The sequence below is a fragment of the Geotrypetes seraphini genome, chromosome 2, assembly GCF_902459505.1.
Source record: "Geotrypetes seraphini chromosome 2, aGeoSer1.1, whole genome shotgun sequence".
Classification (NCBI taxonomy): Eukaryota; Metazoa; Chordata; class Amphibia; order Gymnophiona; family Dermophiidae; genus Geotrypetes; species Geotrypetes seraphini.
Window position 1 is genome coordinate 273,881,275 of NC_047085.1, and position 26,997 is coordinate 273,908,271.

At 42.5% G+C, this 26,997-nt stretch overlaps 1 protein-coding gene across 1 annotated transcript in view; it reads right to left on the bottom strand.

The window, feature by feature from the left end:
• The window catches only part of AHRR (aryl-hydrocarbon receptor repressor), a 355,001-nt gene that overhangs the window by 293,756 nt on the left and 34,248 nt on the right, over positions 1–26,997 (bottom strand). Inside the window, exon 3 of the mRNA XM_033929699.1 lies at positions 2,697–2,878. Within this exon, the coding sequence (XP_033785590.1) occupies positions 2,697–2,878 (182 nt within the window). The remainder of the gene's footprint in view (positions 1–2,696; positions 2,879–26,997) is intronic.

Sequence of the window (26,997 nt, forward strand, 5' to 3'; positions counted from 1 at the left end):
TTATCCTTTCTGAGCGCCCCTGTTGCTCCTTGATCATCCAGCAGTCCCATGGATTCTCTCACTGGTTTTCTGCTTTCAGGGTACCTATAAAAATTGTTATGAGTTTTTGCCAAGTTGCTCTTCATATTCTTTCTTAGCTTTCTTTATCAATGCTTTGCATCTAACTTGACAATGCTTATGTCTCTTCTTATTTTCTTCATTGGGATCCTTTTTCCATTCTTTAAAGAATTTTTTTTTTTACTCTAATAGCCTCTATCACTTCACCTTTTAACCATGCCAGCTCTCGTTTCCTCTTCTTTCCACCTTTGCTAATACATCTGGTCTGGGCTTCTAAAATGGTATTTTCAAATAACATTCACACCTGGTTTACAGTCCTAACCTTGCGTCATTTTTTAAAATCTGAGTTTTGGAAACCGGGTGTGATACAGCGCATGAGAGCACTGTTTTTTTGTGGTTGTTAGAAGTCCCCTGATGCAGCCTTGACCAGCAAAACGGGGATTCCCTGTTGGGCGTGTGAAGAGCAAAGATGGTTCAACCAGGATCATTGGTAGGAACTTCGTATCAGACACTAGTTTTCCAGTTTGATTTTTATTGATATCTTACAGCGCGTCTCTCCAAGTGCACATATGCACTGTGCTTCATTCAAATCAGACTCTTGATAAAGGCACAGATGCCGAAACACTGCCAGTGTCAAATCTATTGAGCCACTGAGACATATTCATCAATAAATAAATTTCTCCAAAATTCTACTGTTCAACGGCTCCCCCTTCTGCTTCTATTCCTTTCTCTCCTCTCTTCTACCTTCCAAAGTGTTTGGATCAATGCTGTCTTGTTAAAATGTTTATTTTATTTTTATTTTTCATCTAACTCTACTTTTCACTTCTCTATTACCCTCCAGGTACTTTAGTTAGATTGTGAGCCTTCGGGACAGTAAGGGAATTTTTCAAGTACCTTTCTTATTTCTAATCTTAATGTATATTTTCTGTAAACCGCTTAGAACCTAACGGATGTAGCGGTATATAAGAAATAAATTACATTACATTACATTACATAAAGTGACTTTTTGAACAATACACCCTTGGCTGATCTTTTGACATCCTATCCTCACGACTCCCTCGTTGTGTGATTTTGTCTCATCATTGAGGCCTGTCCTTGGCTTCTGATTCAGACCTTTCTTGTCAAACATAATTTTTTTCTTTACTTTTGTGGTTTTGAGATTATACTTCTTTTTTTTTTTTTTTTTTTTAATTCTTTATTCATTTTCAAAATTACATTAAGTGTTAAATATATTCATTCATATTAACAATAAATACATCACTTACAAACAATCATTGGTACATTACATAAATTCTTATCCTTTCCCCTTTCCTATCCCTCCCACCCATATATTCCATTATCATATAAAAAACATGTAATAATAAAATTCCCCCTCCCTACACCTTAAATTGATAAATATAAGGGAAACAATTTCAATTAATCTTTGCAATATTTTGTTAATGGTTTCCACACATCCTGAAATTTCTTAAAATATCCCCGTTATAATGCAATAAACCTTTCTATTTTATAGATATGGCATAAAGAGTTCCACCAGAAGTTATAATTTAATCTCCTCCAATCCTTCCAATTATATGTAATTTGCTGAATGGCAACACCAGTCATTATAAGTAATAATTTATTGTTATTCGCAAAAATCTGACTTTTTGCTCTCATTTCCACACCAAATATCACCAAGTATCATAGGATAATGCCACTGGGTTATCTAATAAATTATTAATTTGGTCCCAAATTGATTTCCAAAAATTCATAATAAATGGGCAATGAAACAATAAATGATCTAAAGTTCCTGCTTCCAGATGACAATGCCAACATCTATTAGACAAAGAACTATCTATTTTTTGCAACCTAACAGGGATCCACAACGCTCTATGCAACAGAAAAAACCAAGTTTGTCTCATAGATGCTGACACCGTACATTTCATCCTCCAAGACCAAATTCGTGGCCATTGAGATGCAGTAATTTCAAGACTATAAGTAAAGAAATGGGTGGGCGGGAGTACCTGTTTGTCTATCTCCTCAATACTGTGGCACTTTGATGTACCTCGTATTGTACAATTTACAATAAAAAGCTGTGTTTCATTTTCATTTTTAAAATCTTTTTATTGAAGTTTCAATATAACAGAACAAGCTAAAAGAAAAAACAGGTCTACTGACAAATATATAAATGAGTATACTATAGCATTGTGACCAAAGAAAACTGGCATGTAAAGGTATGAATCAGTATTAAAATCATATCCTCTAACATGCACATAAACCGTACAACAGATCAACACTGAAGTACAGTCTTGCAGAGGAGAACATCTTTGCAGTAAAGACATCACAGGTATTTATATAAGAGAACCATTTTCAAAATAGAGAAAGAAATATCCTTACCCTATGACAAGGGTAAAAATATGAGCATGCAACAAGAATAGTTGGAGTTAGCCAAAGGTAACCAAATCTTTTCAATTTTAGATCTAATTGGCAAGTTGGAAGTTGCCAAGTATTCATATTTATGTGTTAACATAACATTGGCACACCAAAATGTAGTATTAAATAAATTGGCAGACATCCAATTAGATAAAATCATATGAACTGATAGGGCAATTAATATATCAAACAGTTTTTTGTGATCTGCACATGGTTTGAAACACCCTTACCTTGGAAGAAGCTTTTCACCCGCAGATAGCTGACACTGAGACGTAGGACTGACAGCTTATCCAATTTAGAGATTATTTCAGGTGGGAAAGGTAAAAGGCTGGCCAGGCGATCTAACTCAGCATTCAGCCGGTCTCTGTGTCTCTTTGAAGGATTGGACTTTCCATTCCCAATCAGAGGCCTTCTGTTAGAGAAAAGAAGTATTAGTAAAAGCTGATACCATAAAAAGAACTCAAGACTTTCCTGAGCTTCAAAACAAATTTTAAATTGCCCCTTTCCAAAAATATTCATAACCTAGCCCCCAATCTACATTCAATAGAGAATTTATTTATTTAAACATTTTTTATCCAGCCCATCTAAAGCACAAGGACTCCTTTTACAAAGTTACGGTACAGGTTTCTACTGCAGGCCGGTGAGGTAAATGCTCTAGGGCTCACAGAAATTCTATGAACGTCAGAGCATTTACCTCGCCGGCCTGCAGCAGAAACCTCTACCGTGGCTTTATAAAAGCCACTGTAAGTAAGTTATAATGAAAACAAGCATAAAACCAAAACCAAAGCAATTAATAATGCAAAATTTCAAACAAACAAAATACAACATGGAATGACATACAACAATCTTTTCTTATATGTTTATGTTTACTTAAAACTTTATACTCGTATACCACTTACACTTGGTAAGACTTAAGCAGTTTACAATATTAGAATAGTTGAGCCAAGAAAAAAATGCAATTAGCGGATTTTGTCAGGGGATAGGAGCCATGTGTGTAAATTAGAGAGCTTCCAATAATGGTGAAAGAAAGCCAGGAGGGTTTAAGAGGAAGGCAGAGTGAAAGACTCAAATTTTCCCTGTCTTCTTAGCAGCCTGTAGTTACAAGGAAAAAACACAATTTGAAGTGTCTGTATATAAATGCTAGAAGCCTAAAAAAATAAAATAGTTAAGTTAGAGTATATAGCACTGAATGATGAGGTAGATATAATAGGCATCTATGAGACCTGGTGGAAGGAGGCCAATCAATGGGACACTGTATTACCTGGGTACAAATTATATCGCAAGGATAGAGTGGATCAAACTGGAGGGGGGGGGGGGGGGGTTTCCAAAAGGATGTTACAGAGGGAATTGATTCAAATCAAATGAACATTCTGCATGACATAGGTAGCAGTGTGGAATCCATATGGATAGAAATTCCATATGTGAAGGGAAGGACTAAAAAGGTAGTGTTATACTACTATCCCCCAGGACAAAATGAGCAAACAGATGAAGAAATCTTTTCAGAGCTTAGGAATGCTGGAGAAACTAAACTAAACTAAACTAAACCTTGGGTTTATATACCGCACCATCTCCACGAATGCGGAGCTCGGCACGGTTTACAGGAAGAAGGATGAGAGAGGAACTACAGTGGAGAGATTAAAGAGTTAGGTGTAAAGGGGGAAGGTGAGAGGCCTAAGAGGGGGGAAGTGTTACAGTTTTGAGAATAGCCAGGTTTTTAGGTATTTGCGGAAGAGTTGGAGGGAGCTTGAGGTTCGGAGTGGGGAGGTGAGGTTATTCCAGATCTCAGTGATTCTAAAGGGGAGGGATGACCCAAGTTTGCCTGCATGGGAAATACCTTTTATGGAAGGGAAGGATAGTTTAAAAATTTGGGAGGATCTGGAGGAAGTAGGGGTTGGGGAGTTCCAGGATAGAGGGATAACGGCAGGAAGGATGCTATGTAGGATCTTGTAGGCCAGACACGCACATTTGAAGTGGATCCTGGGGATTGCTGGGAGCCAATGGAGCTTAGACAGGAGTGGTGAGACGTGATCAAATTTGCTTTTCGCGAAAACAAGCTTAGCTGCGGCGTTCTGAATCTGCTGAAGTCTGTGGAGGCTTTTCTTGGTTAGGCTGAGGTAGATAGAATTGCAATAATCCAATCTGGAGAGGATGATGGATTGTACTAGGACTGCGAAGTGTTTTTGGTGAAAATAGGGTCTGACTTTCCTTAGCATGTGAAGGCTGAAGAAGCATTTCTTCACCAGGGATTGGAGATGTTCGTTGAAGGATAGAGAAGAGTCTAAGGTGACACCCAGAACTTTGCTTGAGAACTCGAGCTGTAATGGGGGGCCGGAGGACAATGGGATGGAGGAAGGTAGATGGTCTAATTTTGGGCCGAGCCAAAGGAGTTTTGTTTTGGACTCGTTTAGTTTCATATGCATTGTGAATGCCCAGGATTGGAGGTTCTTTATGCATGAGGATATGTTCGTGGAGAGGTTAGTGAGGTTCGAGTCGGTCTCAAGGAGGACGAGGATGTCATCAGCGTAAGTGTAAAGAGTTTCAAGGGGGGATAGTTGGAGTAGTTTCAGGGAGGACATGTAAATGTTAAAGAGGATTGGGGAGAGGGGTGAGCCTTGTGGGACACCTCAAGTCGGGGTCCAGGGGGAGGATGAGGTGCCGCTCATGTTAACCATGTAAGAGCGGGAGCGCAAGAATTTGGAGAACCAATCAAGAACTATGGAGCTAATGCCTATCTCGGAGAGTTGGAAAATTAGAATGTCGTGGTGGACAACGTCAAAAGCTGCGGAGAGGTCGAATTGTAGAAGGACAGCAAACTTGTTACGAGAATGCAGTTGCTGAACCTTAGAGATTAGAGAGGCCAATAGGGATTCAGTGCAGAAGTTGGGTCTGAAGCCATATTGGTAAGGTAAGAGAACTAGGCAACAGTATTACAATGGGTAATTTAAATTACTCTTTCAAAAAATGTGCTGACACTGGAAAAAAAGTAGGGGGAGGGGAATGACGTCACTATCTAAGACAAAAGGAACAGCGCTGGATATATGAAATACAAACAGTGGATCATAGTGGTCTCAATGCCCGGGTAGAGTGGACTGTGTTTTTTTGAGATTCTTTTGAAATCTGTTTGATACTGTTCTTGTGCATTCTGTGGGAAATGTGTCTGTTCCTTTAAATCAGAGCTAAATACTAAATGGTCTGAATCAGCTGACTTGAAAGACTGAGCTGAATGTTCCTGTGACATCATAACTCTCTGGATTGGTTGAAGTCAGTCTTAGGGGGCGGGACTAAGAGACATACAGCTTGATATATTCTGCTTTCCGGAAGCTCATGAGCTCTCTATGAAAACTATGTGAGCAGTCTAGTGCAAGTTTTTCTACAGAAGCTTATTACAGAACTTTGGACAAATGCTAAACAGAGATTTCTTTGTCGGGTGAAGCAGTTTGGAAGTCTGCGGATTCACCAGCAGCCAAAGAGTGAACCTATGGACTGATAGTGGATGATACTGTGGAATTCGCCATTTTTTCAGTGCCAGTGCTGCAGTGAAACCAGCACTCCTTACAGCTAAGCTCTGATTTTGTGTAATAGATTTCCTGTTTGAAATATTCAAGTACAGGCTCCAATAGTATTCCATCAGGGTTTGGGTTAGGCTGAAGTTGTAAAATGCTACCCTTTGAAATGAAGCAATATAAATAGATTGATATTTTCTAGTGTGGAGGTTTTTTTAAAAAGATCCATGAAGACCAACTGAGATCTTTTTTCTTCACATAAATTTTTTCATGGCTTGCATGCTATTTGAGCCTTTATATACTTAAACATTTTAGGGTTGTTGGTAGTAGTGGAATTCAGCCTTCCCAAACTAGTATCAACATATTTTTTGATATAGTGTATGTCAGGTTCCAGGTTCAGTTCCCTCACAGATGATTCACCAGGAAGTAGAATCAAATACGAAACACAGCCAGAGGTGGTTGCATAAAGAATATATTATAGAAATAGGCTTACAGAAAAGTAATATTCATAGGCATTACAACAATTAAGCATTACAATTTATGAGAGAGCAATGCAGTTTCTCTGCCTTACAGAGTTCAGAGGAAAAGAGAGACATAGAAGCCTGAAGTTCTAAGGAGAGACAGAGAGAGAGAAAAAGGGGGATGGGGTGATGGTCCAAGCTTCGTATTCCATAGATAAAGAGAAGGATAGACAGAGAAAAAAAGAGAGAGCTAGAGCTGGAGCTCCTGATGTGTTGCAGAAAGGAGGCTTTTATAGCTTGGAATCTTATTCTGTGTATAGAAACTATTGTATGTCCCAGTATCTTTCTGTTTAGAATTTGTAAACTGTTTGAAACAATGGTTAAATTAATTGATAAGGAGGGTGTGATACTTGCAGGCATGGTAGATGGGATTAGTCTCTGGCTTCTTTGTCCCATTCAAGCAGCCTATCTTCTTGATCTGTGCACCTGGACCCATTGTCCTAAGCACCCTCTTAATCAGACATTAACACCTTTTAGCTAGTCATGATTCAATCAGGGCTATTTAAAACATATCAATCAGGGCCACTTAAAACAGTCTCCCTGCCCTCAGGGTCTATCTGCATTCACATGCCAGAGTCAGATTGATATAATTTCCCTTAGGCCTTCGCTGACATAAGTTATGCCAACTGAAAATGCTGAATGCTAGCGATAGCTATGCTGACAGTGTATATAATCTAACATGTGTGCTCCCTTTATGCTGTGAGTGATTTCAACTACCCCAACATTGGCTGGATAAATGCTGTATCGGGGAACGCTAGGGAGGTAAAATTCCTAGACATCATAAATGACTGCTTTTTGGAGCAACTGATCCAGGAACTGACAAGAGGGGGAGCTATTTTAGATTTGGTCCTTATTGGAATGAATGACATAGTACGGGAGGTAGCTGTATTGGGCCCGCTAGGAAACAGTGATCATAACATGATTAAATTTGAGCTGATAACTGGAGTGACGTCATAAAAGAAATCTACTTTAGAGGCATTTAATTTTCACTAGGGCGACTATAATAAAATGAGGAAAATGGCTAAAAAGAAGTTAAAAGGGCCTGTGGCAAAGGTCAGAAGTATAAACCAGGCTTGGGTGTTGTTCAAAAATACCATTGTGGAAGTGCAGACCAGATGTATTTCACGTATTAACAAAGGTGGAAAGAAGAGAAAATGAGAGCTGGTATGGTTTAAAGACAAAGTGAAAGAGGCTATTACAGCCAAGAAAACATCCATTAAAGAATGGGAAAAGGATCCCAATTAAGAAAATAAGAAGAGATATAAGACCTGGCAAGTTAGATACAAAGCACGGATAGAAAGCTAAACAAGAATATGAAGAATAGTTTGCCAAAAGGCCAGTGGCGTACCTAGGGTATGTGGCACCCGGGGCCCATCATTTTTTGACACCCCCCATGTAAAAAAATATTTTTTGTAATGACCATGAAACGGAATAAATGGTCAGAATAGAAACAGGCAGTGAAAATTTTCTTTTATTGAACCTCATATATGTAACCATTATTCCAAACATAGCATAACATAAATTATGTCTGAATTGTCATGACATCAGAAGTACATATGGAGTAGTTGCAGGTGATGCTTGGGACAGTTCTGATTGTGTTAGTTCGGTTTTATGTGTTTTTTGAATAGAAGGGGACTTTTTATATCTTTTTTGAAGGTTTTGTAGTTTGTGGTCGAGGTCAATAGGTTGTAGAGTTGGGGGTCGAGTGTTAGAGGTTGTCGAACAGTTTTTTTTCTTTTGACGTTTTTGGTTGGAGGGTGTGTGAATGGTGTGTGAGTTCTCCTATGTCTGGTGAGGTGGATTGAATTATTTAGCTGAAGAAATTAGTTACCCCCACCCATTCCACACACATTAATTTTCTTCCATTTTTTTCCCATTATAAAAAACACTGATAAGTGCCCAGAAAAAAAATACATTAAAATAAGAAGTGAAAACAAAGGCTCCTACAGATGAGAACATAACATAAGAATAGCCTAACTGAGTCAGAACAATGGTCCATCATGCCCAGTAGCCCATTCTCATGGTAGCCAATCCAGGCCTCTAATACCTGGTCAAAACCCAAAGAGTAGCAACATTCCATGCTACCGATCCAGGGCAAGCAGATGTTTCCCCCATGTCTTAGTAACAGACTATGGACTTTTCCTCCAGGAATTTATCCAAATCTTTCTTAAAACCAGCTACACTATCTGCTTTTACCATAACTTCTGGCCACTTCATTTTTAAGTTTAGATCTTTCCTTCCAAACAGAGACCTTCCTAGATGTCAAATACAGCACAAGGTAACTTCACACGGACTTAGCTGTGCAGGAAATGTGAATCTCCTCATACACCCACCATATAGTGCAAAAATGTGCATAGGTCTGTTTTTTTCTTTCGATCACTACATAGCCTAATGCCACACAAGCAGCGCTGTTACAAACATATTCTGTAGGTCAGTGCTAAGGTTAACAAAGTTTCTTTCCTTGGACCAGAAGGAGATACTGGCAAACCACTGGAAGAGATCCCAAAACAACTACCCAGGAACAACACCCAAAGACCCACTCAGTATGTGAACCAGTTGAGTGGAGTGGACTAACTGGGGGGGTGGAAATGGGCCCGGAGTTTGCTCAGCAGAATTTCCCAGACCACCTCTTCCTCTCAACACATTGACACGCTGCTGCCACCACCACCACTAGGAACACCTCACTGGGTAGGCCTGCTATGCTATAAACTTTATAAAACACATTATTATATTTTCTTATAAAGCACATATTTTAACTGAACTCTCTGACATCCTCAGCCTTTCCATTCACAAAAATAGAAGGAAGAAAAGTTCCCATTTCCTACTGTCTCATGTCCCCGACCTATACAATATTTTTCTTCTGCAGACCCTTCAAAAGTCTGACCAAATCCTCGTTTCACTTGCATTATAAAGTACCGAGGATGCCATCTCTCCCAAATCCCAGGTCCTAAAGTCTAAGACAGTAGCGCAAACTAGTGCTGCCAGATTCAGGAAAAAAAATTTCGATTCGATTCAGCCTATTGAATTGGTTTATCGATTCGATTTTCCTGCCCAATTGGGTGTTTTTTCAAACATCCTGATGGGTTTATTTTATGGCTTTTTCACCCCCCTTTGGCTTCTCCTAACCACATTGGCGCTGTGGTGTAAATAAAATAAAGAAACAAAAAGGACTTTTCCTCTCTCTGTTAAATCCTAGCTTACGTTTGCGGTCTTAACACCAGCTCTGGCAGGATACACATTTCAAACCTGACATATTGTAATCACAAAACAGAAAATAAAATTAGTTTTTCTACCTTTTGTTGTCTGGTTATTTTTCAAATCTTGTTGGTCCAAGGCTCTGGTTGGCTTCTGATAACTTGCTTGCCAGGGTCTCTTTCTTTCTTCTTTCATCCTCCCCTTCCGTTTCCCTTCCCTCCCCTGGATGTCTGGCATCTTTCCTTTTTTCGTCTCCTTCCACAGATCCACCTTTTCTTAACTACCGTTTCATCCAGCAGCTCTCCCTCCTTCCCCACCACCCCAGGGTCCACCATCTCTCCCTTTCTTTTCCCAACTACCCTCCTAACCAGTATCTCTATCCCCCCTCCACACCATCCCTTGTGTCCAACTTCTCTCCCTTTCTGTTTCTTCCCTCCCTAAAACCCATGGTCCATCATCTCTCTCCCTCTCCTCTATTTTCAGACCCATTATTTCTTCCCACCCAAAGTCCGGCATATGCACGTCTCTTTGAACCCCTTCCCTTTCCCTCCGTGTACTTCTACACCAAGGCCCCCCTCCCCTGAAGGCCTGTCCCCCTTAAATGTCTGCATCCCACCCCTGAAGGCCTGTCCCCCCTTGAAGGCCTGCAGCCCCCCAAAGGCCTGCACCCCCAACCGAAGGCCTGCACCCCCCTGAAGGCCTGTCCCCCCTTGAAGGCCTGCCTGCCTGTTCCCCTTGAAGGCCTGTCCCCCCCTTGAAGGCCTGCCTGCCTGCCTGTCCCCCCCGAAGGCCTGCCTGCCTGTTCCCCTTGAAGGCCTGCACCCCCCCGAAGGCCTGTCCCCCCCTTGAAGGCCTGCCTGCCTGTTCCCCTTGAAGGCCTGCCTGCCTGTCCCCCCGAAGGCCTGCCTGCCTGTTCCACTTGAAGGCCTGTCCACCCCCGAAGGCCTGCACCCCCCGAAGGCTTGTCCCCCCCCCTTGAAAGCTTGCCTGCCTGTTCCCCTTGAAGGCCTGCACCCCCCCGAAGGCCTGCACCTCCCCAAGGCCTGCACCCCCCCTTGAAGGCTTGCCTGTCTGTTCCCCTTGAAGGCCTGTCCCCCCCCCCCACAAGGCCTGCCTGCCTGCCCATCCCACCTTGAAGGCCTGCTGTCCCCCCACTACCTCGAAGGACCGCTCGCCCCCACCACCACCACTAGGAAGCACTGCTCATCCCCCCGGCCTCCCCGCACCATTTCCATGGGGAAACAGCCTGCAGCAAGATTGCGATGCCAGCGATCTTTGCCTACTTCGGCCGTTTCCTCCACCGCAGTCCCACCCCTCCTCTGATGCGGCGGAGGAAACAGCCGAAGCAGGCAAAGATCGCTGGCATTGCGATCTTGCTGCAGGCTGTTTCCAGACGTGACACCCGGCGCAGGGGGGGGGGGGAGAACTGGACCGGGAGCACCCCTTCAGGGCTTGCACCCGGGGCGGATCGCCCCCCGCCCACCCTATTAGTACGCCACTGCAAAAGGCAAAAATTCATAGTTACAATATTTTAGGTACATCAAAAGCAGAAAACCTGTGAGGGAAACTGTGGGACTTTTGGACGCTCAAGGAGTAAAAGGTGTGCTCAGGGAGGATAAATCCATAATGGAGAGACTGAATGAATTCTTTGCTTTGGTCTTTACAGAAGAAGATATAAGAAATCTACCTGAACCAGAAATGGTGGAGGAATTGAAAGAAATCTCGGTGAACCTAGAAGACGTACTAAGCCAGATTGACAAAAAGTGATAAATCACCTGGACTGAATGGCATACATCCCAGGGTACTGAAAAACCTCAAACATGAAACTGCTGATCTACTGTTAGTGATCTATAACCTGTCATTAAAATCGTCTGTAGTACCTGAAGATTGGAAGGTGGCCATTGTTATGCTGATTTTTAAAAAAGGTTCCAGGGGAAATTTGAGAAATTAGACTGGTAAGCCTGACCTCAGTGCCGGGCAAAATAATAGACACAATTTTAGAAAATAAAACTGTGGAACATGTAGACAAACATGATTTAATAAGACAGAGTCAGCATGGGTTCAGTTGAGGGAGGTCTTGCCTCACCAATTTGCTTGACTTCTTTTGAAAGTATGAATAAACATGTGGATAAAGGTGAGCTGGTTGATGTAGTGTATATAGATTTCCAGAAGGCTGTTGACAAAGTTACTCATGCGAGACTCCAGCGAAAATTAGAGTCATGGGATAGGAGACAATGTTCATTTGTGGATTAAGAAATGATTATCAGACAGAAAACAGAGGATAGGGTTTAATGGCCATTTTTCTCAGTGGAGCGAGGTGATTAAATTTGCAGATGACACTAAACTGTTCAAAGTTGTTAAAACGCGAGCAGACTGTGAAAAACTGAAGGAAGACCTTAAAAATTGGAAGGCTGGGCATCCAAATTTCAGTCAAAATTCAATGTGGAAAAATGCAACGTGATGCACATTGGGAAGAATAATCCAAATCATAGTTATTGGATGCAAAGGACCACCTTGTAGGTCAAACAAGAAAAGGATCTGGGTGTCATCGTAGACAATACGCTGAAGTCTTCCGTCCAATGTACGGTGATGGCCAAGAAGGCAAACATGATGCTAGGAATTATTAGAAAAGGGATGGCTAACAAGACTAAGAATGTTATAATGCCTCTGTATCACTCAATTGTGTGACTTCACCTTGAGTATTGCGTTCAGATGTGGTCTCCTAATCTCAAAAAAGATATAGCGGCACTAGAAAAATTTCAAAGAAAAGCGACCAAGATGATAAAGGGGATGGAACTCCTCACATATAAGGAAAGACTAAAAAGGATAGAGCTCTTCAGCTTGGAAAAGAGGCAGCTAAGGGGAGATATGATTAAAGTCTACAAAATTCTGAGTGGAGTAGAACGGGTCCAAGTGGATCGGTTTTTTACTGCATCAAGATTTACAAAGGCTAGGGGGCACTCGAAGTTACAGAGTAATACTTTTAAAATCAATAGGAGCAAATATGTTATCACTCAGAGAATAGTTAAGCTCTTGTTAGAGGATGTGGTTAAGAGTAATGTAGCTGGTTTTAAAGGTTTGGACAAATTCCTGGAGAAAAAGTTCATAGTCTGCTGTTGTAACAAACATGCAATGATAGCATGAAATACTGCTATTATTTGGGTTTTTGCCAGGTACTTGTGACTTGGATTGGCCTCCGCAAAGATGGGATAATGGGCTAGATGGACCATTGGTCTGAACAAGTAAGGCTATTCTTATGTTCTTATGATAGGTGGTATATAAATAATTAATTAAAAAACCTTTAGAAAGCAGTTGCAAGATTAGATAATATAGATAATGTGTTATCTGTATTAGCAGTACCTAACAGAGCTGCAGGCTGAGAACCAGGGAAGCCACTGCTGCTCCCTGAAATCTTGGACACATCACTTAATTCTCCATTGAATCAGGTACAAAACATGAAATATAAGGTCTAAAGGGAAGGGAAATAGCTACAGTACTTGTATGTAACTTGTCTTGAGCTATTAATGAGAAAGGTGTAATCTAAATCCAAAATCCTGTATCAGATATACTATAAAGTAATACATAACACAATAAATGTCAACCATGGCAATTCTACTATACCAAAATAGCAGTAACTTTTGCAAGTCATATAACAAACACCAACTTAGAAAAACACTGCACTACAAACACTGTAATGGGTACTAGATCATCAATAAATCTATCAGGAAACTAAAGAAGCCAGATTAGTACAGATCCATCCTGAACTGTTAATACTAAGAAAAAAACATGTATCTTGTATACACACAGAACATAGACAGACCCTCACACGGTAAAAAAAAAAAAAAATAACCATAAATTAAAAACAAAGCTATGTAAACAAATATTAAACTGAATTCTGGAGATACTGGAGAAAGAGAAAAACTGACAGCAGAAGTAAATTTTAAAAACTGACATATTTCAATCATTACACTATAAATTAACAACAAAATTTGGATAATATGCTACTATTTTATTGGACTAATTACATTTTTTAATTAGGTTTCAGAGGCCACAACCTCTTTCCTCAGGTCGGGACAGAATACAGCTGTTATAGTATCCTGTTCTGACATAAGGAAGGAAGGTTTGATCTCCAAACATTGGTTACCAATGTATTAAAATTAGTCCAATAACGAGATATCACCTTATTTCCATTTTCATTATTTATTAACACAGATACCAGACTACTTTATTCTAAACGAAAAATTAGATGATTTCTTCTACCTTTGTCGTTTGCCTTTTTACTTTTTATAATCGTTTTGATACCAGTCTCTGGTTTCTTTGTCTTCCTCTTAAATCTCTTGCCAAGATTTCCTCTCAATTTGTCACTTTTCTCTCCTTTCTCACTCAGCTTTCTTCAATTTATTTTTCTGCATTTATCCAGATTTAATTCTTTCTTATTATAAAGTTTACAAAATCCTTTTTTTAAATGTGTCTACCTGTAGTTTATAGTACAAAAGGAAGTGGGAACGGACAATAAGCACTCCACTGAAGAACACTGATATAAAATCTTGTGTCCTTGTGTCCTTTTACGAAATAAACAAGTTGGTTTTACATCAGTGTTCTTTAGTGGAGTGCTCATTGTCCCTTCCCACTTCCTTTTGTACTGTTTATACCCGTGGGTTCTCTGTCCTGTTGGACTTTTTGGTGTCTACCTGTAGTTTGCCATCTCGTTCTCTTACGCTGGCTCTCCTATTTCACTTCCTCTTATTTCCCAGTCTCTCACTAACTCTATCCTCTTCCGCCCCCCTCCCCCTAGCATTTGAGTCTCTTTCTCCCATTTCTATCCAACGTTTGCCCCTCTTCTCTCTTCCATTTCCATCCAGTGTCTCATCCCTCTCCTCTTTTTCCCCTTCCACCCAGCATCTGCCCTCTCTTTCTCTCCCTTCTACCCAGTGTCTGCCTGCACTATCCCCTCTTCCATCTAGTTTCTGTCCCCTCTCTTCAAACCCCCTACATCCAGAATCTACCTCTTTCTCCCTCTCATCCAATATCTGTTCACATTCTCCTCCTTATTCAGTGTCTGAACCCTCTCTCCCACTCATCCAGTATCTGTCCTTCCTCTTCCCCTACATCCAGCATCTGCCCCCTTTCTTCCCCTCTCTTACATCTAGCATCTACCCCTTTCTGAACTCAGAAAAACAAACAATATTGCAGCACCGCAATGTTCCTCCCTGTGGCTTCTAGCTCTGCCCTGAAACTAAAAATGATATCAGAGGTGGGAGGAACCAGCAGCTGTGAGGAGGAACAGTACAAGCCCGTGGTTTGTTTTTCTGTGTTCAGCAGTGGCAGGGGCAGTGTTGCAACAGTAGATTTGGGGGGATCATGGCACCCGTGACTTCCCTCATTCTGATGACTATGGTGATGCAGTCAGGAACAGGGGCGTAGAGCATTATCAAATGTACAATAGTATTATTGGGTGACACAGTATAGGCTACACTTGGATTGGGAAGTGGGCCTGGATAAGCAGGTCAGACTTCTGGAGCAGAGTCTCTGTTCCTCTTACACCCTCAAACACTTCCTATGACATTCCACTACTTATAGAGACAACATGGAACTGGTTACCAGTTCCTTTATGGCACATTTGCTTCATTTCTGAGTCAAATTTAAGAGTCATTGGGGATGGGGGAGGGGGACAGGATCTCCAAACTCTCCTCACTTCAGGGGCAGCCTTCCTTTGTGGTGGGGAAGGGATTGTCTGGATTTTGTTCTTGGAAGGCGAGATGTCTGATTTGGTTTAGACCATGGGTGTCCAACCTGCGGCCCAAGGGCCGCATGCGGCCCTGTGAAGTATTTTGTGCAGCCCCGGTTGAGGGCAATGCAGTGTTTTCCTCTGCTGGTCCCGGGTGTTTACCGTCTTGCTGTCTCCCTCCTCTGTCTTGCTGCAGCATTTGTGCATTTGTGCAGCTCCAGAAACATTTTTTTCAACTAATGCGGCCCAGGGAAGCCAAAAGGTTGGACACCCCTGGTTTAGACAATTCTTTGACTGGGGGTATTACAGATTTTACGACATTGGTGGACTGCTATGATGTCACCTCGGTGATTATCTATACCTCTAATTATGACATGTGGAGGGGCATTTTCGATAGGGCATCTTGGGAAAGACATCCATAAATCCAGTAGAGAAAATATCCAGTCTTATCTTTTTTTTTTTTTAAATGACCTATCATGTTTTGGTCCTTAGTACATCTATCGTTTTTGGCTATTCTCTAATATAAAGACGTTCACATGCAAAATGCACAAAAGCCAGCTTTTCTGAAGTGCTAGAAGATAGCATTCTTAGCAAACTGTTCACAGAGAGCTGAGCAGAGCAGAGGGTAACTCTAGAAGGTACTGCAGAGAATATCACATTTCAAAGTCCCAGGTACATATGTCACTATAACCTGCTTAGATTTTATAGTGAACCCTCCAAAACTCATCCACAACTTACTGTACCTGTACCCACCTATAAACCACAACAATAGTCCTTATGCCTTCAGGTGTCATTTTTATGTAGGTCCAGTAGGTTTTGTGTGGGTTATAGTGATATGTGTACCTGGGATTTTGAATTGTATCATTCACCTCCCCTTTTTTTTTTTTTTTTTTTAGAAAACTGTAAAAGCAATTGTTTAGCATCAGCTAGCCCTGTGTTGTTCCTAACGCTCAGAGCTCTTATAAGCGTTAAGAGCAGCGAAGAGCATTCAGCGCACTGGCCTGCACTAAAAACCACTTTTGTGGTTTTATAAAAGGGGGGAGGGGTGTCACTGCAGTACACCCTAAGAGTGCCCCTCTGCTCTTCTCTGCTGGGCTCAGTTGTCTGTATCTAAAGCTGCAAGAGAGGGTGCTGAAAAGTTCTCAGCCCAACCAAGAAGAGAATGATGTGGATATGGTTCAATCAATAATCTGAAACAATGTCAAAATATATAATTTTGTTTCTGCAAATTGGCACTTAAGGAAATAACACACTTTTCAGCTACAGTCGCAAAATAATGCTCAGAATTTAGGAAGTTGGATGGTTGGGCTGAGAACTTTTCAGTACCCCCTCATAATACAGGCTAGAATGTACTGTTTTTTTCCCCATCTTTGGGTGGTGGGAAGGAGTCAGTGACCACTAGGGGAGTAAGGGAGGTCAGGCCTTAATCCCTCCAGTGGTCATCTGATCAGTTTGGGCACCTTTTTAGCATTTAGATTAGGTCTAGCTCCAAACATCTAAAAAAAAAGCCCTGGATGGTTTGATTATGCCTGTAGAACGTCCAAGTCCTAAGCCTGCCAAAAACACGCCTTTAACATGTCCCCTTAAGATTTAGACGCACTGAAGACAAAACGACCAGAAAGATGTCTAGAAAGTCTGTTTTGAGAATGCCCACTTGGACGTTTTGACTAGCAAATACATTAGGGGGATGAATGGTTCCAAATACTTTTTCATGGTGAAGTGGGAACATAATTTAGGGGTGAGTTTTACCCTTAAGGAATGGGACATTATGGGGGCTCATAATCAAAACTTTAAAATATCTAAAAAACAGCCTAAGTCGGCACTTGGACGTAATAATAGCAGGGATGTCCCAGTGCTGATAATCAAAACCAACTTTCTGGACATGCAACAGTGCTTCTAAGCTGCTGTGCGTCCAGAGAATAAAGGGGCGTGTTAGGAGGTGTGTTATGAGCTGGAATTAGGTGGGCTTCAACCTGGACGTACTCCAGCCATAATCAAAGCTTTCCTAGAGGGAAATTAGACACCGGCAGTTAGACCTGTTTGAGTTTCGTCTAAGTTCAACAAAGATGCACAAACTGACAAGAAGACCACTGGAGGATTTAAGGCATGACCCCCCTCCACCTTTACTTCCCCAGTGGTCATGACCCCCTCCCATCACCCAAAGGGCCTGACCCCCCCACCTTTACTCCCCCAGTGGTCATGACCCCCTCCCACCACCCAAAGAGCAAAAAAAACCCCCAACAACTGTAGGCTTCCCATCAGCTGATCATGACAGAAGGAATCCCCATCAGTTAAGCCAGTTTAGGGGACTCCTGGCGGCTAGGCTGATGGGGATTCCCTCTGCCAGGATCAGCAGAGCCATGGAGCCCTACACCGCTCCCCCTGACATTCCCTACATTCCTCTCACAACTTGGCATCCCTCTGATATCCTGTGCTCCCCTGATACCCCCTGACTTCTATCTCCCCCCAATCTCCCCAACATTCCTGGGCCCTTCCCCTCTCCCCATATCTTCTAAAATCGTGTTTGCTTTCTAGTACAAGAAAATGCAATGGAATACATCAACAAGGAACTCTACATACTCAATGGAACTATATGCCAGTATAATTGAAAGCTATGTTTCTTTCAGCATCTGAAATGTGCTGGCACTGTAATAGGGAAATAGGTTCCTTCCTCCATATTTGGTGGGCATGTGGGGTCATACAAAGATTTTAGATAAAGGTATGGGTATCCATCTCAAAATTGCTGTCTATTTCTTTTACTGCAATGTCTCAAACTTGTTTGCTAGGTCTCAACAATGGAAGTGGTAATAGTTGACAATAAAAGATAAAGCGCTTGAGTTTAGCAGTGACAAAAAATGTGATTGCAAATCATTGGAAGAGCCCAGTGAGACCCCCTCTTTTGGGCTGGAGGTTGCATCTCCAAATATTGATAGACATGGAATGGCTTTCTTCAGTTAAACATCATCAAACCATCATCAAACCATCAAACATCCAGTCAATCCCAGTTTGATTGACTGGAATAGGATGCTGAAATGGTCGGAGAGTTAATTTGGTTGAAGGGCAAGGGGAGTGGTATAATTTTCTGTTTTATGGATATAATATCTTGGAGTGCATGATTCTGAAAGAGATTTGTGTTTAAGGGGGTTGGAAGAGGTGGAGTATAGTATTTATATGGCTGTCAATTTGGAATTTAGGAATTGGGGAGAACTGAGGTTGGGAGGAGGGAGGCCAGCATAAAATAGTATAAAAATAAGTTGCTAAGACAAAACTTCTTTGGTTGGGCCCAAAATTAGTCTCCCTCCCTTCTGTTGTGAACTTAGACGTGGGAGAGTGTCTGAAAATTGAGTTTTCTTCTTCAGTATTAGGCATTCTCATTGACTCTTCACTTACATTTAAAGATCAAGTTAATTCTCTTGTAACCAAAAAAATATTTTCAATCTCCGTGTTTTGCGGAAAGTTCGAGCGCTTTTCATCAACAGTATTTCTCCATCTTGGTTCAATCAATCATTCTAGCATGTCTGGACTACTGCAATTCAATGTACATGGGTTTATCTTATCCAAGGCTAGTCTGCAGATACTCCAGCTGATACAGAATACCGCTGCCAGACTCATTTTTGGCAAGAGTAAGTTTGACCATGTGTCCCCATTGCTCAGAGAACTACACTGGCTCACTTTAGAATTCAATTTAAATGCATCTGTCTCTTTGGACTGGAATGTGTGTAAATCTCACCTGGCCAAAAGTTCTCAGAAATTAAAACGCTCTTTTCCCTCTCTTAGGGGTAAAAGTAAATCTATTAAGCAATTTAGTCATTCTTTCTTCTTCAAATTGACAGAGCTCTGGAATAACTTGATGCTTTCGTTAAGAAGCTTAGACCCCCATCTTATCATTCAGGAAGGCTTTGAAGACAATTCTGTTCGCCATGCACTTTGGAAACTACTTCTACCTCTCCTACTTTAGTTCTTTTTTTGTCTAGTTCTTTTGTATTTTTCCTTTTCTTTATGTTAACCGAGTCAAGCTCCAAATTGGCTGATGACCTGGTTTATAAAACTAACCCCCTCTTTTACAAAGGCACGTTAGCCGTTTTAGCACACGCTAAACACTAAAGCGTCTATAGACTTATAATGGACGCGTTAGCGTTTAGCGTGCGCGTAGAATTAGTGCGTGCTAAAACGCATAATGCACCTTAATAAAAGGAGCCCTAAATTTTAGTTTAGTTTTGCATATCTTGTTAATTTGCTAGGAATGTCTTATTCTGCAATTATAATTATGTTACATTTTGATGCAATTGGTGTGTAGCTTGATTGTGAAATGTACACGTTGAAGTATTCAATAAATATTACTTAAAGTTAAAAAAATAAATAATACAAGTGTGTAACACAGCATGTTAAGCCAAGTCATTGAGATAGATACAGAGAGACTGAAATTTACATAAACTATAAAAGCATGACAGAGGATATCTGAGTAGGGTTACCAGACGACCGGGAAAACCCGGACATGTCCTCTTTTTGGAGGACTGCCGAATGATTGGACAGATTAAAAAAAAAAAAAGCGGGGAGTCACGAGCGGTGTGCCGCAGGGATCGGTGCTGGGGCCGCTACTCTTCAACATATTTATCAATGACCTGGAAACGGAGGCAAAGTGTGAGGTTATAAAATTTGCAGATGATACCAAGCTCTGCGCCAGAGTTAGGACCAGGGAGGAGTGTGAGGAACTGCAAAGGGACCTCAATAAGCTGGAGGACTGGGCAAACAAATGGCAAATGCGCTTTAACGTAGATAAATGCAAGGTCATGCACATAGGGAAAAAGAACCCGTTGTTCGAGTATAAAATGGGGGGGAGATTGCTGGAAGACACCGGACTTGAGAGATACTTGGGTGTGCTAGTGGATCCATCCATGAAACCATCCGCACAGTGTGCAGCAGCCTCGAAGAAAGCCAACAGGATGCTGGGCATCATCAAGAGGGGCATATCAACCAGGACGCGGGAAGTCATCATGCCGCTGTATCGAGCGATGGTGCGCCCACATCTGGAATACTGCGTTCAATATCGGTCGCCGCACCTCAAGAAGGACATGGCAGTTCTTGAGAGAGTCCAAAGGAGGGCAACGAAACTGGTAAGAGGGCTGGAAAACTGCCCATATGCTGAGAGGCTGGATAAACTGGGGCTCTTCTCTCTGGAAAAGAGGAGGCTCAGGGGGGATATGATAGAGACCTTCAAAATACTTAGGGGCATAGAGAGGGTGGACATGGACAGGTTCTTCAGACTAAAAGGGACGACAGGTACGAGGGGGCACTCAGAGAAACTGAAGGGAGATAGGTTCAAATCAAATGCAAGGAAGTTTTTCTTCACCCAAAGGGTCGTGGACAAATGGAATGCGCTCCCGGAGGAAGTGATCCGGCAGAGTACAGTACAGGGATTCAAACAGGGATTGGACAGATTCCTGAGGGAAAAGGGGATCGTGGGGTACTGAGGGAGGTGCTGGGGTGTTGCATAAGTATAGACAGCTCACCAAGTCGTGCAGGTGCAAGGCCGGAGGGTTAGGACATTGATGGGAAGATAGGACTTCGATGAAAAACCTAGGGGGCAAGGGGGCCCCTTCTGGTGATTAAGGCAGGTCATGACCTGTTGGGCCGCCGCGGGGGCGGACTGCTGGGCGGGATGGACCTCTGATCTGACCCAGCAGAGGCACTGCTTATGTTCTTATGTTTGTCCAGGTTTTCGAAGAGCACTAAGCTCAGGGCTGCATCTGGAAAGCTTCTCTAAGCATGTACAGATGTGACATGATGATATCAGATACATTTATTTATTTATTTTAAAAGTTTATATACCGCATATAGCCTACGCCGTTCACATAAAAAACATACATAAAAATTTGGCAATACCAACATCTATAATAATAATCCTCTAAGCGCGCATGCGCACTTAGGAGGATGTGGGGACCTGATATGTGCTGTGTCCGTCCGTGGCCGTATTCGGCGGCTTGAGGCACATGTGCCAGTTTGGCGCATTGGGTGACATGGAGCGGTGCTGGCGGAGGCTGGCGAGAGTAGGGCTCATGGTCCTGCCGCCGCTGCCACTCCTGTTCAAAGCGGCCTGCACGTCACCGACTCCCCCCTCCCGCACCAACTGCTGCAGCCTTTAGCCTTTCTATGATGCTGTAGCTCTGGAGGACCCAGCGGACTGTTATGTAACTGAGCGCGGTTGAGATGGCAGTGAAAGAGTAAGTACCAAAACCGTTGCGTCTGTAGAGTCGATGAGTTTATTAGCTCTTGAGAAACCTTTGTGCATTTCATCCAGTCACTGAAGCATGGGGAAAGTAAAAGGTTTATCAAAAGTTCTGAGAGCAAAAGCAATTCAACTTCATAAATCATGAGAAGGATATGAAAAGATAGCCAAAGATGTGAAAATGTCAATTGGTATTGTTCAAATTTTGATCAAGAAGTGGGGAAAAATACGGGTTCTGTTAATACCCGAGCCATGGTCAGAAAGTCTTCAGACACAACTGGCAGGAAACTTTGTAGGGATGCAAAGAAAAGCAAACAACTTCTACTGACATGCAGGCTTCTCTTAAACAAAGTGGTATGGCTGTTTCAGCATCTATAATAATAATCCTCTAAGCGCGCATGCGCACTTAGGAGGATATGGGGACCTGACATGGGCTGTGTCCATCCGTGGCCGTATTCGGCGGCTTGAGGCGCATGCGCCAGTTTGGTGCATCGGGCGACATGGAGCGGCGCTGGCAGCGACTGGCGGGAGGAGGGCTCATGGTTCTGTCGCCGCTGCCGCTTCTGTTCAAAGTGGCCTGCACGTCGCCAACTCCCCCCCTCCCGCACTAACCGCTGCCGCTCCTGTTCAAAGCGGCCTGCTGAGGTTCCTCTCGCGCTCTGAGCAGTCACGGTTGGCTGAAGGATGTCGTGCCGGTGCTGCAGGTACAGGGGTCTGCTTTTGTTGGAGAGGTGTGCTGGGGGGGCAGACAGCTTTGCTCGGGGGGGGGGGGGGAAGACAGAAGGGGGTCATGGAAAGACAGTCAGGGAGAGGGAAAGGGGGCTACTTTGGGGGGAGAGGTGTGCTGGGGGACAGACAGCTTTGCTCTGCTGGGGAAGAAAGAAGGGGGCTATGGAGAGACAGTCAGGGAGAGGGAAAGGGAGCTGCTTTGGAGGGAGGGGGTGTGCTGAGGGGCAGACAGCTTTGATCTGGGGGGAAGACAGAAGAGGGCCATGGAGAGACAGTCAGGGAGAGGGAAACGGGGCTGCTTTGGGGGAAGGGGTATGCTGGGGGCAGACAGCTTTGCTCTGGGGGAGGCGGGGGAATGACACAAGGACACAGTCACGAAGAATGACACACAGGGGGCCAGAGAGACAGACAGAAAAGAAGACAGACAGCCAGCGTCCAAGGAGAGACAGCCAGTGTCCAAGGAGAGAGAAACAAATAAACATAGACAGACAGACAGCGGCCAAGGGGAGAGAGAAAAAGAAAGAAAGACACACACATCTATTCTAGCACCCGCTAATGTAACGGGCTTAAAGACTAGTAGTATTATAAAGGAAAATCATATATAATATATGAAATTAAACACCACATTAACAAAACTTTTATGGTTTGGCTCTAAAACAGAAATGCTACTTTCTACAGTACTATTAATTTCAGATGATTCATTGAAAATTAAATTTACATCTAAAATCCTGGGCTTTATCTTGGATTCTTCACCTTCTCTTTCTTCTCAAGTTAGTAATGTAACGAAAAAATGTTTTCTCAGCCTCAGGATGCACAGATGGGTTTGTGATTTATTTTTCCAACAACATTTTACTGTTTTGGCCAGGCAGTTATTTTATCACAATTAGATTATGCTAATTCACTTGTTTGAACAAATGTAACCTGAAAAGGTTACAGCTCATCCAGAATACTGCGGCAAAACTGATGATAATAATAATAATAATAACAACTTTATTTTTATATACCGTAATATCACTAAACTAAACCTTAAGTTTGTATACCGCATCATCACCACAATCTTAGAGCTCGGCACGATTTACAGGAATTGGTATAGAAAAGGAACTCCAGTTCAGAGCGGTTTACAGAGGAAGAGACTGTATACAGACAGTGGTATTACAACTTTCAAATTACATTAGCATGTTAAGATTAGTCACATTTATCTGGATGCGTTTTAAAGATGCATCAAGGTAGGAATGGAGTCAGAGAAATTTATCAAAGTGATAGGTTTTAATTGACTTCCTGAAAGCCACCCCTTTATTTAAGGCACTTAATTGGCTTCCTGTCTTCTGGAGAATTCAATTTAAATGTGCCTGTGTGATATTTAAAATTCTGTATGGGATTTTTCTCCCTTTAGTTCCTATTTTCTTTAATTCTGGCATAACATTTAACTCCAGAAGTTTTCAGAAATACAAACTTGGCTTTCCTACTATTAAGAGAATCAAAACTATATCCAATTTCAGTCGATCTTTTGTCTTCTCATTTGTAAAAATTTGGAATGAGTTTCCATCTGAGATCAGATTACTCTCTCAAATACTATTCTTCTGGAAAATGGTACAAACTTACTTTTTTCAGAAATCTTTGATAGATTCACCTGCTTTAAATTAATGGTTATAGTGGAGACTATTTTTGTCTCTCCATTTGATTAGGGAAATTTTGTTAACCGAGTCGAGCCCTTCCTGAGGAAGGAATCGGTATATAAAACTAAAGATTGGATTGGATTGGAACTTTGGAATAACATCAGAGTACATAAACCAAATCCTTGACCCTATCACAAGATACACCTCTCAACCTCAGTCAAATCCCATCACATAAATGCATTAACAAGTATGTTTTTTTAATAGTTTCTTATGTTTAAATATGTTTATTAAGATTTTACAATAAAGAACAGCAAAAATATGAGCAACGTAACCGTACCAACACTCCCCCTCCCCCCCCCACCTCCCACCTCCCACCCTCCCACCCCCAATCCCCAATACACAAATGCGAAACAAAGCAAAACAACCATCTTCCAGAGAAAGATAAATCATGGGTTTAGCAAATTACTTCGAGCTCTATGTGATAAAGTAAGCCAAAATGGCTCCCAAATGGAGCAGTAAGTGCGTCCCCTAGGAGAGTCCAGCGTGTGTATAAACAAGCGCTCCATAGATGCCTGCTGAAGCATAAGAATCCGCCAGTGGGATAAGGTTGGTGATTCAGGTACAATCCAGCAATGTAGAATAGTTTTTTTTCCAAGCAACAAGGCCCTCTCCAAAAAACCCCGAAATCCTTTAGGAGATGATCTAGGTAAATGGTCTAAAGTGAAGAGCAGTTCGGGGCCCTGAAGGTAAGTATGATGCCACATGTTGGTGATATGACGTTGTAGTTGAGTCCAAAAGCCCTGAATTCGAGGGCAAGTCCAGTATTGATGTCCTAAAGATGCCTGAGGTTGGTGGCATTTGAGACAAGTATCTGTAGAGCATAGTTTAACTTTATGAAGATAAACCGGAGACCGGTGAAGTCGAAGAAAAAATTTATAGTTCATCTCAATCAAAGCAACAGATGTTGTGAGAACCAATATTCTTTTGAGACCAGTTTGTATTTGTAGTCCAGTAATCGCACAAGATAAATCTCGAGACCAAAGAGCAGCATAATGATCATAAGAGATAGGTCCCAGGCTCTCCCGAAGATATCGAATATGGTACCGCAATGGAATCTGATCTTGAGCTGACAAACATAAGGCTTCCGATAGAGCCTCTCTACTATGGTTGGTAAGACCTGTCCTCTGAAGAGACCGCACATAGGAAACCATCTGAGAATACGCTAACCAATCTCCAGGCTTCCATTGATAATCCGCTTGCATCAATGGAAATGATGGCACAACACCCTGCGAAGTAACCACCTGAAAAATGTATTGAAGATTAGTAGTTCTCCATATGGAAAGAGGGTATCTAGAAGTTCCCGGAGGAAAGTCCTTATTGTCTAGAAAAGGCAGGTAAGCCGTAGCAGTAGTTGGTATATTCAAAGACTTGCATAACCTCCTCCACACCTGGCGAAGAGGAATAATAAACATACCCCCACCATACCCACTCGGAAGGTGACGAGTATGAAGCAAATAACTGAAGTGGTATGGGTCACAAAGCGTGAGCTCCGTAGCAGTCGCAGAAAAGTAGCGAGTGCCCCGGAACCAGTCATTTAAGTGACGCATTTGACACGCCTGCGAAATCAAGCGCAAGTTCTGCAATCCCAAACCCCCTTGTGATTTGGGAAGCATCAAGACACGTAATGCCAGTCTTGCGCGCTTCCCATTCCACAAGAAAGATGTCAGGCTCTTGTTCACTAATTTATCATGTTTAATAGACAACAAGATCGGAAGCATTTGAAGCACATAAAGCCACTGAGGCACCAAAACCATATTATACAGAGCAATTCTGCCCATCAGAGACAACGGAAATTCCCTCCAAAGTTGCAATTTTTGCTGTGTAAGAGTCAGGAGGGGCAAGACATTCAGTGTGTACAGTCTAGTGAGGTCCATAGGTATCTTAATCCCCAAGTAGGTCAAATGGTCAGTCGCCCACCGTAGGGGAAAGTCTCCCATCCAGGTGCCAGGGACCTCCCCAGACAAAGGCAAGACTATTGATTTTTGGGTATTTAGAATCAGCCCCGAATATAAACTAAACTCATCTAAGATGGCTAAGGCCCTGGTCAAGGACGACTGAGGAGAAGATAAAGTCAACATAATATCATCCGCAAAGGCTAAGACGCGTAACTGAGAGTTCCCCTCCGGGAGGCCACTCAATTCATCATCGTTCAGTAAAGTACGTAAAAATGGATCTAAATACAGCAAAAACAAGAGGGGAGATAGAGGGCTCCCTTGACGCGTACCTCGAAGTATGGGAAAGGACTCCGTCTTAGTGCCATTGACCAAGACGCTCGCCATTGGAGACGAGTATAACAATCGTATCATTTGTTGGAACCAACCCGTTATCCCCATATGAGTGAGAACCGCGAACAGGTAATGCCAGTTGACCTGGTCGAAAGCCTTGGCGGCATCTAGGCTAACCAGGATACCGGCAGTGTGTGTAGCTTGGGATCTATGAATAGCCGTCAACAGCCGTCTAACATTCAAAACCGAGTGCCGGTGTTTCACAAAACCCACCTGTTCCGGAGTAATTAGCTGAGGAAGGAAGGTCGCCAACCGATTAGCTAACACTTTGTCTAGAATTTTTATATCCACGTTTATGAGGGATATTGGGCGATAAGATTCTACTTCAAACTCCGGCTTACCGGGTTTCGGAATTAATGTAACATAAGCGTGATTGGAACCCACCGGAAATGCACCCTCAGCCAACGCCTGTGTGTAGTATGCCTCCAATGGGCCACAGATGTGTGGAAACAGAGCCTTGTAGAACTCCGGGGAAAACCCGTCCGGACCTGGGGCCGTGCGGTTCCTCAGCTGTTTAACAGCTGATTGCAATTCTTTCCCCTGTATGGGCCTATTCAGTGCTGTACGCATAGGAGAGGACAGACGCGGCATACCTGCGTCCTCCAAATAGTCCTGCGCCTCAGGCCCCCCCTCTCCCTCAACAGAAGAGTAGAATTGTTTATAATGAC